This window comes from Neolamprologus multifasciatus, chromosome 9 (assembly GCF_963576455.1).
Source record: "Neolamprologus multifasciatus chromosome 9, fNeoMul1.2, whole genome shotgun sequence".
NCBI lineage: Eukaryota > Metazoa > Chordata > Actinopteri > Cichliformes > Cichlidae > Neolamprologus > Neolamprologus multifasciatus.
The window spans coordinates 13,344,433-13,357,141 of NC_140447.1; the positions used below are offsets into that span (position 1 = coordinate 13,344,433).

Consider the following 12,709-nt stretch of genomic DNA (forward strand, 5'->3'; position numbering starts at 1 on the left):
GTGACACCAGTAATAGATATACCATGCCATGTGTTTATTCACATAAGCGCTCCATCATTCAAATTATGATTGAGAGCTATTAGCGCACAACAGAGCCTCAGAGCTAATTGTTAGTGCGTATGACACCCTCTATCCTCACTCTGTTGACATTCAAAATATTAATTTTGTTGGGACAATCCAGGTTGTGAGGGGAGTGACAGAATGATTGAGGAAAGGAAAACATTCTTGCCACAGCAGCAGTCGTTAGGAAGTCTTACTTTTAATTAGGCAACAAGCTATGAATCAGCCGGTTACTCTGGCTGATTCTCTTACAAGTGCTTAGAGGACAGCAATCAATATTTTCCAATGTCACCGTGAGTCGTGACTTAATCCGATGTCCGGGACTTTATACAGAGCAGACCTTTGCACCCCAAAAATTCTAAATGATTGTTACCCACACACACGGAGACAGAGGAAATTGTTTTGTTGGCTAAATTTCGGCTTGTAGTTACGCTCACATGTTGAACTCAGTCACGATTTGTTTCTCAGGGCAAATCCTGTCATTTTCTGTTTGAAAAGAAGAAAGAATTTCAAATCTGCTTTAGCCCAAGGATAACAAAAAAAAGAATCATAGTTATTCACCCTTTCAGGCCACAGAGCTGTACTGTTGCCTCTCATTGTGCTGAAAGTAGAATAAAGAAATAGTTGCTGCATCCACTTCTGTCCTTTCCCATTCTTACTCTATTCAGAGGGAATAAACCAAGTGATGCAAGGGCCAGTGAAACAATCACACCCTCTGTCTTCTTCTTGCTCTCTCTTGCCCTCTTCCTTTAATTTCAACGTCAGTAAGTATTAAAAGAAAGAGTGAGGGAATGAGATAAAACTAAAATGGTCTCAAAGTGAATAAATATACAGATGAGTTTTATTAATATGATCTACATTAACAGATTTCTTTTAGTCTCTTTTAGTATGACGTAAATCCCAGCAACTCCACATCAAATCGAACACCCATTGTCATGACGCCTTGTGAATAGGGGAGCAGCCAAAGGTAGCTTTTTGTTTATTTACTGCTGATCTGAATGTAGATGAAGCAAAAAGCTTCAATTTTCAGGGAAGACACTACTCTGTTTTTTTTAATGATACAATTGTCTCATGTTTTGTACACCATCTGAAATTCTATCACATTAGACCTTTAATTTGAATTGAAGTAAATCTTTGAAAAAACAGGACAGAGCAACAGAAGAGGGAGCCCTGTTTCAGGTTTTAAAGGCATATAAATTCAGATCCAGTATAGATCAACAGGAAGCAACGTCTTCCAACAACAGAGTCTTTTTTCCTTCTTGTTTCACATTTGCATAAATTGGAGACATGCAAATAAATTAAGACTTCAGTGTCATCTCCGTTGATATCTCACCTCTATGATGGCTCCATCTGACTGTCGAAGAAAGTGCCTGTATATTTGCTTAAGCCCGCTGAGGTGCAGTGTGTAGACTGCCACGTGGGTGCTGGTCTCACCCTCTGGCATGTGCGCGCCATCCCTATGGGACTCATCGCTGGGCGCTGCAGAGTCTGACACGGGGTCCTCCGTTGTTAAGATATAGTCATACACAGCCACCTTTGAGAGGGAGATAGGAACATATAGGCCAGCTAACAGCAGGAACACATGAGAAGATATAAAAAAACAAAACAAATATGAACGCCGTTGTGTTAAACAGGAGCTAACAGTGCATGAGTACCACATGGCATGTAAAGAGACCAGTTGTTTCTCTGTGTGTCCATATGCACATATTAGGGATTACACACCTGTAATGTGCTGCCCTTCCCTATTAGGGTGAGGCATGGGGAGCAAGCGGCGCGTGTAACATGTTATGTAGGTCATGTAACTTGAAGTCATCCATGTGTGAAGATCATGGAAGCTCTCTTCCTCTCCGAGAGTGTCTGCTGGTAAAGTCTTGAACGTGTAATGGTCACAGATTGTATACGTCACTTCAACTGAAAGACCAGGTAGTAAAGCCACGAGCACCGCCCATCTAAATCTGGCTCACAGAGAGTCTTTAAATCAACTTTTTTCTTTCATATTCATAAACTGCGACTGTGACATTGCTGAATTGGTGACGCACTCTTTCTCTGCCTGTGTGTACGTGGCTGTATTAAAGACATAATTTAAAGTCTAGCTCACAGCTACCGGACCAAAACAGTGAACATTACACGCACGTAAACTGAGCCACACACAGAGAGTCAAAAGAAGGAGGAAGTTTTTCAAGGTGACCCTCTAATTGGCGGCATAATTATGATTCGTCTAAAAATACGGAGAAAAAGGCAAACTCATTCAGAGGGCCGTGAGTGGCAGGGTCAAGCTGAAGGAGAAGTTTAATTTGGCAGTGTATCGATGTCACCTCAGACTTGGAAACGGTTAGCCAAACACAACTCTAGGCGCTTCACTGAGAAAACAGTGGGAGCTATTACCCCTCTTGTAATTAGAAGCCTAGTATAAACTGCAAAGCACACGATCCAAAGAGTGGAAAAAGACCTCAGAGTCGAAATGTCAACGGGTTACGAGTGCAGAAAATAAGACTAGCTAAAAACACTCAAAGAAGATGTGTGTGTGTATTGGGTGTGTATGCTAGGTTGGATCTCTTCGATGCTAATTCAGATGCTCATTTGTGGAATCCCCTCAGCTGCCTTGCCTCCAGCCTGGCTTCGGCCCACACGAGAGGGAAACTGATTACCTGGATTTCTTTTGTGTTTAGCGCCCCTGCAAGGCAACAATCAGTCTGTTTCGATAGGATGTTTACATCGATGTTGATATTCAGATTTTTATTGTTTTCATCTCTCTCTGAGTAAAAGCTACGTAGATCTCTTCCAATACCATGGTTCTCAGCGAGGTCAGACTGCATTTTTAAGGTCATTCATTAGTCTTAAAAAACAACTAAGAAAGAATCTTTTCCTTCTTTACTGGCCACAGGAAGTGTGCCTATGACTCAATTATGGCCCCTTTCCAGGACGTTTTAATCCAAGCTGTACAGTGGCGATAGAAACACCATGAATTCTGCCTCTGTGCTCTCAGTCACTTTGGTTAAACGCACCTGCTTGAATTCCCCCGGTATGGTGTGCTGCGTGTCTGCATTTTGGCTTGCATGAAAATGGATTTTTATTTATTTTTTTAAATGTTTGCCATGCCACCATCCTATGCTAATTAGCACGTGAAATCCAGTTGACAAGACGAGACAAAAGCTTGAAAAGGTGTTTGTGTGTTCGGTTTGGGTGATGCCATTTCATGCAATGCACCATGGCTCTCAAGAAGCATCATTGCTAAGACACAAAAAGGAAAGAGCATTAGAGGGCCTGTCTGCTCGACACTACTCTGTTCTGGTCTGTTGTGTTGTGTTATGGTGCTAGCCTGGCTTCTAGCCCTAGCTTGAGTGCTCCCTCCACTCCACCATTGTTCCATTTGATAGCACTAAGTGACTGATTTAGGTTCAATGCCTGCATGGAGCAGACAGGCCAGCTGTGGGTTAAGCAGATAGCATTCAAGTGAGCTAACCCAATTCAAACCCAATCAAGCCAGGATTTATCGTTGGGGTCTGTATTTAGAAATCTGATAGAGTCTGCATCAGTCCCTTGACTTGTATCAGGAGAGATGGGCCTTATTTCTTTTAGCGGAGGACTATAAACGGCAAACCATGTTTTCCAGCAGGGACATAAATTTCAGGATTTGTAGACATTACCGCAAATGCACATTGGGAATGGGAGGGAGGAGCAGGGGCACAGGAAGTGGGGATGGCACAGCTGCAGACGTGGCTCCATGGTTCGCAAATATAGTCTGTCTGTCTTTCTGGGAGAAGATGTGATTTCACACCTAGCGAATCATACCATACCACATATGAATGCAGAAGAAAAGCCATCAGTCTTTAAATACAAGTGCCTGTGGAAAGGTTCTCTTTAAAAAAAAAAATCCAGTGTGACTTGTGATAAAATTTGACTGACCTGACAGTCATTTTTATTCAAGTGCGTGTGCAAATATAAAGTCTAGCAACGGATGGATTTGGATTACCTGTCACCGACAGCATGACGCTTTGTTGCTTTTTTAGTCTGAGGGCAAACAAAATAAAAAATAAACTGCGATCGGAGGCATCTATGGCTCAGAGAAAAGTATAAATGCACTTCATTCTAAAAGGGTATTCTTTTGTGTTATATTTTAAGAGCGACCCATATTTATACCTAAAATAGGACTTGAACTTGCAAATAACAGCTAAAAAGAGGGCAGACGGAGAGACACAGTTCCACTGGGTGACACATTTCTCTGCTAATGCATGTCTGGGAAAGGTACAGTATATTTTATTTGTTTGTCTTACATGGCCTTCCCCATCATACACATATACATGTGACATCTTGCTCCATTTTGTGGCATGACACATGTAAACACCATGTCTAGATTTGATTGTTATGAGAAAAAAAAACCTGTCATGTCGCTCCTGACAATCAAAACAGTTCCCAAATGTAACCCTGTAACCTTGTAATGAACTGATCAAAACACTGTGTCAGAGCAGGGACTAATCACGGGGCCTCAAGAGCAAGTTAAAAATCTCCCACGAATGTAGAAATCCACTATTTTGCGAGTGACTTACATGTATTAGATATTAAAATGTTATTTTTAAAATGATGGGTTTACTATACTAAACCGCACAAACTTGTTTATACTTATACTGCATGATGCACTTGTGCAGCTAGAGTGTGTGTGTGTATGTTTGCAACTAAAGGGAGGAGGAAAGGAGAAGTTTCAATGAGCACACAAGCTGAGCCGGGCTGGCTACTGTCCAGAACAGGAGCCTAAGGCATGGGCACAAACAGGCTTGTCAGTCCCCCTGATCCCTTAATGATTGATCCAAACTAGATAGCCATCATTACCATTCATGCACTCTCTCTTCTCCAGACCTTCCTACCTTCGCCTAATTTTACCTCCCATTTGCACGTTTCCATGGACTAATTAAACATTTCCCTCCTCTCTTGCTCTCTCTGTCTCCCTACCTCTTTCTGTCTCACTCTGTGTCCAGTGGTATGAAAAATAATGCAGCACATATTTGGCACGTTATTATGTATGAAATGTGAGGGGCATAATGTATTCCAGCCGGTTGGAGTTCTCTTAGACTTGTCTTGCTTGCATCGCCTTGCTTTACAGCCAGTGTGAATTCTATACCTCCCATTTCTGCTTCCCTTCTTAAAAGCTGCTGACCTTGCCTCCGTCCCACCCGTCACCAACTCACGCCTACTCCGTAAGGGCTCGGGTTTTCTCCACTGCCATGATCCTTTTGGTTTGTAGTTCTGTCCCACTTGGCTTTAATTTACAGTGGGGAAAATAATTAGAATCTCACTTTTGCAAAGAATGGAGTGAAAATGTAAACAATGCTTCCCTGCGGGTGGGTGCTTCATCACTTTGACAGGTGCATTTGAATTTGCCTGGGTGGCGGACAGGCTTGGTTATTTATGTGTCAGTCGCACATGGAAGCCCCGGCTGCGGCTGCAGTTGGGACTCAGACTAGGGACGAGATTGAAACTCAGTGGAGAGGGTGATACGGGGTTTGGATTTTGGGAGACTACAGAGGATGTTGCTGGTTCTGGACCCGGTGCTCAGAACGGTGCTGTGGCTCCTGGCATTTTTGCACATCTTGCCAACCAAAGCAGTTACAGCACCGGTGCCCAACCTAGCACCGCTTCCATGAACTGTCACCACAAAAAGACTGCTGCCCAGCAATTCTGTTTGCATCCAACAAGTTTGCTTGGTCCAAAGTCAGATCCACGGTCGTCAGTGGTTTGGGGATTACTGTAAGAAATTAATCAAAGAGTTGCAGATTCAGTCTGCAGATTCCACCCACCGTGATTTTTTTTTACCATGTAAATTACCTCAAAAATATGCTGTCTAATATTTGTAATATTTGATTCTAGACCTGCTGCTTCTTATAAGGTAGAAAGGCAGCACCAGCACTGGCACAAAATCAGTGGGAAAGAAGTGTAGAAGAGAGGAAAGAAACATGGGAGTGAATCTGGATATATGGAGGAGATTTAAGGCTATAGCGGTAAGAGACCCAGTAATGGGGAGAGTAGTAGGACTGATACCTATGTTGGATTAAAGAGACTGATGTATGTCTGGGACTGTGTGTATGGATTACTGCTTTAATTTGCCCTATAGAGGTTTAGAAATAAAAAATAGAAGTCTGTGTACAGACTTGGTTTTGGGGTATCCTCACCAAGTTACTTGGAGATTCTTACATGAGGAATATTTTGAGCACAAAGAAAGCTTTATGGAGTCACCTGGTTTTTAGCAGTCTTTCTGTAAATACATTTTACGCTGTGAACCAGATCAGAGTCATGTTGGCTGGAAATGCTGTACTGTGACATGATCCAAAAGGAAACATTTTAAGTGTTTCAGCAGATCCAGTAATGCTTCATCTGGATCACTGCATTGCATTAAGTTTACGAAGTGGACTTTGTGTCATAGATAGATTATTTAGTGGTATTGAACATAGGTACTTAAAACACATTAAAGCGATATTTTGTTTTCACATTTTCAGTGTACATTGAATTAGTGCTCATTGGTATTACCATTTAATACAAATTCATCCGTATACTTTAGAACAAAAGGCAATCACATCTAAGGCAGTAAATGCAGTGGGTTAGCACAGACAGATCTGAAAGAAGCATCAGTGATTATTACCAAGTGAGAAAAGAGGTAGACATGGTTGCTTCTTTTGTCCACATGTACACACAAACAAACACACACACACACACACACATACATACAGAGAGAGAGGAGAGAAACAGTAACACTCATATAAATACTAACACACACATACGACCATGCTCACAGACAGACAAAGCCCCACACAGTAAGGCAACGCATGCGTGCATCTCCAATGCCTGCGGGCGCTTAGGGCTATGCAGCAGGGAGTGGGGGGAGGCAGGGAGTAGTGGGTTGATGGGGAGGAGGGTGTGTGTTGGGTGTGTGTGTGTGTGTGTACTGTGCATTGAGGCTCTCTAAGCTATAGAGGGTCAATCCCTCCTCTCCAACACCACCATCGTTTCTGTCAGAGCTGGCTTGGGTTCAAGGCCTGGTTGCTGAACACGGGGTTCATGTAACAGATACAGACAGTACGTAGAAACACAAACACACTGTCAACGTGGACTCCTGGACACGTGCACCACCAACATGTAATTATACATTGCATGCAGCACAACAATTTGAATTAATAAGTGCATATGCTGCGGTGCAGATGCACAGATGCAGACGTCAGAGGCTAAATTGTTCTAAAGCACAAGCTCATTCTCTGATATCACTTCATGCATTTATGAACATAATGTTGGAAATGTTACTGGAAAATCAGTCACTTAACTCATGACATTGTTATGACACATTAAGTAATCGCATTACCCAGCAGCAAAAGTCATGAATAACCTGTTGTTACTCGACACTGAACGTTTGCAAGAAAAACTTTACTTTGCATCTTAAGGAATTTTGTCTTCAAGGTCACATTAGCCTTATTTCTCAGCAGGTACACTATAACTGTTAAAGATAAAAACTAGGTGACTCCCAGTCGATAGCATGAAACAGTTTGAATTTACTAGAATTGGCATTTGTCTTTTGGTAGAGGAGAACCACCATCCTGGAACAGCTAATAAAAGAGCTAATAGGCCAACCACAAATGTCAAAGTAACTATGGAGGCACTGAGATTAGCAAATGTAATATAACAACTGAATTTCAAATTGTAACCATGTATAGTTCCTTTTAAAGGAAAAAAAATGCATCCACATTAGTGTAACATTTTTCTAAGTAACAAACTGCTGCACGCCACAGTGCATAGCAGCACACGAGGTTCGTGCAGCACACACACATCCAAAGCCAAGACACGCTACAGCACATTGCACATGGCTGGGAACAGACCAAACCATAAAGCATACAAGACCACCGACATACATGCATGGATAAGCCAAGCAATGTCAGCCATTAGAATGGAAATAGATATGCTATTATTGCAAATTTAGCCAATATGTGGATGCTCAGCGGATATAATTGGAGCAGCTTGAAAATGGCATGGATGCACACTGTCTGCGTTGGGCCTGAGTTGGCTGAAGCAAAGGTCTGTGTCTGGTTAAACGCACCACTGGACAAGACAGACCACCCATTCATATTTGCATCGAGGGACACACATACGTGCATGCGTATACACACACACGCACAGTGACAAAATGACTGTTATGCTACAGTAGCTTCCACCCACCCTCCTCACATGACTGTGCCCGTAAAGCAAAGATCACCGTCTGCATTTATTTCAACTTGAAGAATGATAGATTATAAGCAATAATACACTCCATCTAAAAGTAGCACAGGCTAAATTGGACTTCTAGAAAAGATAAACAAGCAAAAATGACTGTATTTACAGTCAGAATAAACCAAACGACTTTAAAAGAGATTATACAATGAGATAGCATCTCTGACTGCCTGAGATAATCCAGAAAATAAGATATGCATAATTCGCCATTACTAATCTCCTTTGCAGAAAGCCTACTCTCAACCTACAGTAAACAACTCAGATAGCAGCCCATCTTTTTTTCTGCCACACCATGTCTGACTCACCCTGGGCCTTAGGGAGATCACTTTTTCCAGGTTTGTTCTGGAGAATATTGAAGTTTACTTGAAACTTTAACAAAAGATAAATAAGCTTGTGCCACATTTAAATGTTTCAATGTTTACAGATGACTCACAGTCACATGTTTCTGCAAGTAAAGGTGATTAAAGTTGATCGGAATCTTCATCAGTGTTGAAATAATGAGTCCACCGGGGAAAGGTGAACACGTAAACCAGTATCCACGAGCATTAAGACTCTTAAGACCAGGATCTGAACTGCTCTTGATAAGTCATGAGCTCACCTGATTATGATTTATGAAATGTTGCTGGTTTCTAAAATATTGATGATATGCTACTTTTTCCACACTCTTTTTTTTCTGTATTTGAATTTCCATTGATCATGGGTTTTACTACAGTAGTTCTCATGCATGATTCATTACTGCTTCACTTTTTTATAAAGAAACACAATACATGCTCTCCTGCCAAGGAGCATAGTTTTCACTCTCACCTCCCGTAAAATAGAAAATAAATTGGTTACTATTAGTTAAATGTATGAACCTTATCATACTTAAGAATACTGACAAGCAGGGTGAAATAGTAAAGTAGGCACTCATTCTCTCTGTCAGGAATAAACTGTATTACTGTTATTACTGGAATAAGAAACCTCTCTCTCATAAAGACGCACAGCAGGCACCAGCTAGTTTTCAACTGTTTTCTTATTATCCTTATTTTCACTAACAGAACTGATGATAAATGAAACTATAATCAAGTGTCAAACGTTTAGTAATTATTTTGTTTTGTCAACATTTGAACACACTCACACACACATACACACACATGAATGCATCGGGGGCGATGCTACAACCCCAACCTCCAAGAAAGGTTTGTGTGTCATATTGGCTTCTGTCTTTATTGGCTCCTTATTAAATCCAAAATCAAATTTAAAATCTTTCTCCTCACATGCAAGTTCTTGAATTATCATTCCCCATCTTGTTTTAAAGATCTCATAGTAGAGTATCGTACTAACAGAGCACTTCGCTCTCAGACTACGGGCTTCCTTAAAGTATTTAAAAGTAGAATGGGAGGCAGAGTCGTCAGCTTTTAGGACCCTCCTCTGTGGAATCAGCTCAACAGCTCCCAACCAGTCGCAGCAGATGGCTGCTCCTCCATTAGCCTGGTTCTGCTGGAAGCTTCTTCCTGTTAAAATTGAGTTTTTCCTTTCCACTGTCGCCAAGTGCTCAAAGGAGGTTGTTTGATTTTTGGGGTTTTCTCTGTATTAATGTTGGGTCTCGACCTTACAATGTTGCTGTATAACTTAAATTGAATTGAATTGAACTGATTGGGGTTCAGTATCTTGCCCAAAGATACTTTGTCATGCAGACTGTAGTATCTGGGGAACAAACCACTGACCTTCCGATTGGTAGATGGGTCTTGCTAGACTTTTCCAGCCAGCCCCTATGGTCAGGACCATAACTTTCTAACATTAAGTGTATCAAGTTCAAACTAATTGTGTCACCAGTACTTTCCAACTTACTCATTTGGCATTTGTCGCATGGACTCCTCATGCTGGCCCTTTTGTGGTGGGAAAACACAATTCCGTGGAGGACGCATTTCAAAATGTCATGTTGAGTTCTTAAAATTTTAGGAGACCAGGCTTCGTATTAAGATGCTGCAGACAGATGCCAAAGTTGAGTATTGCCTTTGATATCCAGAATTTGACTTTGGAGTAGCTTCCACCTAATAAAGCCTCGAAGGCTGGAGGTGATAAGTATCCAAGCCAATAACCAAAATGAGAGCTGGGAATAAGTGGTAAGACTTCACACACGTTCTCACTCAGACACACTATAGCTGCATGTGCACACACACGCACGAGCACACACACACACACCCTAAGTTGTCTCTTTAAGCTTATGAGGGGGAAAAAAAAATCTCCAAATGTGGTGAAAAAAAAATCCAAATCTCTCCTCTGGATGTGACGTGGGGCTGTTAAGACGCGACACCTGTCACAATCACCAGGACTTCTTCCTCCCCTAAGGGCCACAGGAAGCGGCCAAGGTCAAACTCTTTAAAGGGGGAGTGAAGGGAGGAGAAGTAAGTAACGGCAGACAGTCGCAAAAAATCTGATCTGTCAAATTCAAGCCACAAAACCTCTGTGGAGCTAGAAGCTGTATACCTAAGCATACATGTATGTTGAGTATGCATTACATACAACATCGCCCCAGTGTGTATGCAAAGTATATCTGCCTGCAGGGTATGTGCCCTGTAACATTTTCTCAGCTGATATAATCAAATCTTTTCCTCCAACAATGGCATCTCACTGTGTCATTAATCACTTAAAATGTTTGGTGAAACCACATTCTGCACCGGCTTCACAGATCCGAGCCAGGTGCTCTGGGTGGAAAACCTCTTTAACCGATGTAAAACGAGTCTTCCTAAATTTGTTCCATGGTTGAAAAGCTCTCGCTACAGTCTTTTTCTCACTTTCAAGAGTTCAATTTGTTGTCTTCTGTTTCACATTAGGGAATGGCAATGCAGCAGAAAAAAAGGACTCTTTAGGACGTGGCCCGCTGGAGGAGGAAGAAGTCGAGGGAACGAAGGCTTGAAAGTGGCGAAAACCTGTTGTCAGTTTAACATCTTCCAGCTGCCCATGTTTTGACAGCTGACATGCAAAGCTTCATATTATGAAGAAATTATAGGGAAAAGCTTTTCCTCACTAATGGTTTCATGAGAGTCAAGTGTCCAAAATATTCAAACTCAATGTTTCGAAACAACACCCGAGCATATTACCTAAATCCTTTTGGTTGACACAGAGGTTGAACATAATATAGGCTGCTAACCAAAGGCGCTTCCTTGTTTAGACTCCTCTTTTTCCCCTCTCGCATTCCATCTCTTTGAAAGAAAAGCCTGCCCAGGCCCAGGCATTGGTAGATAATGACATCCTTTCCCTGGATTAATTGTAAGGGACACATTAAGCAATGGAGCTGACACTCCCTGTAATTAAACTGTTCACACCGACGAGTTCATACTGGAACACTTTCTCCTTTCTCTTGCTATCTAATGTTGGAACTGTGCGCCTGTTTAGGAATGCAGGTTGACTATAAGAAAAGGAAGTGTGTGGTGAAATTTAAACCCAAATAAGATAAGGTTTGTGCTTTTTAACCCTCTTTATGAACCTGCAATGATCTCGCTACATTTAAAAGTAGCCAGCTCATTTTACTGAAGATATTCTGTATTTGTGTCCATAAAATCTTGCGTGCGAATTGGAAAAGAGGTGAATGTGTTTGATCTTTATCTGTTTTTTCCTCCCTCTCTCTTCTTTTTTAACCACTGTGCACCACTTTCACACATTACTGCTCAGCAAAGTCCATGACCTTTTCAGGAACACAGGCATGTAGCCTTTGCAGTCATATCTCATATTGCGCTCCCTAATGCTCCGACTGTGGATGCTGTGCTTGCTGCTGTGTCGCTCCTGTCCTTGCCTGTCTGCTCGCTATCGCCTCGGGCCACTGGGGCCCTCAGCGCTGTCCACTAAAAAAAGAAGAAGAAAAAAATCCACTGTAATTGAAGAAGTCTCTCTAATGTGACATGCCCACGCAGGCAAGCAGAAAGGTTTGCATGCACACAGTCACACTTATAAACGTGCATGACAGTTTACACACATGCAGGCATACTGGGCCTATATGAACAGGTTTGCCTTCATACACACGCAACCAAGCAAATAAATGCACGCGTGCACACACACTTACACTTGCCCGCACACTGACCACATTGCTCTTTTGTAGAGCTTATTGGGGGTTGGGAGGACTATTTTGATCCCACGCACAAAGGCGCACACACATAGACACACACACACTACAGACCAGCAGTTGCCCTCTGACTCTAAAAACCCTTCCTGTGCCAGTGAACCACTCAGCTCTTCCTCTCCTCTCCCGGGGTTCCTGTGTTGCTGTTATGGGTTCCTTTTGAGGAGCTGAAGGTTCTATTGTTCTGTGACAGCGGTTCCTGTGTATCCTGTCACGGCCTACTGCTCCCTCTGTCTACCTTCCTCTCCAAAGCTTCTTTCTTTACATGAGTCTAGATTTGCATCTCAAGTGGCTCGTACTCATTTA

The 12,709-nt window shown here is 42.1% G+C and overlaps 1 protein-coding gene across 1 annotated transcript in view; it reads right to left on the minus strand.

Annotated features, from left to right (window-relative positions):
* Window positions 1-12,709, minus strand: part of ofcc1 (orofacial cleft 1 candidate 1) — a 79,841-nt gene that overhangs the window by 7,147 nt on the left and 59,985 nt on the right. The window contains 1 exon segment of the mRNA XM_085173612.1: window positions 1,394-1,594. Coding sequence (XP_085029738.1) covers window positions 1,394-1,594 — 201 coding nt within the window.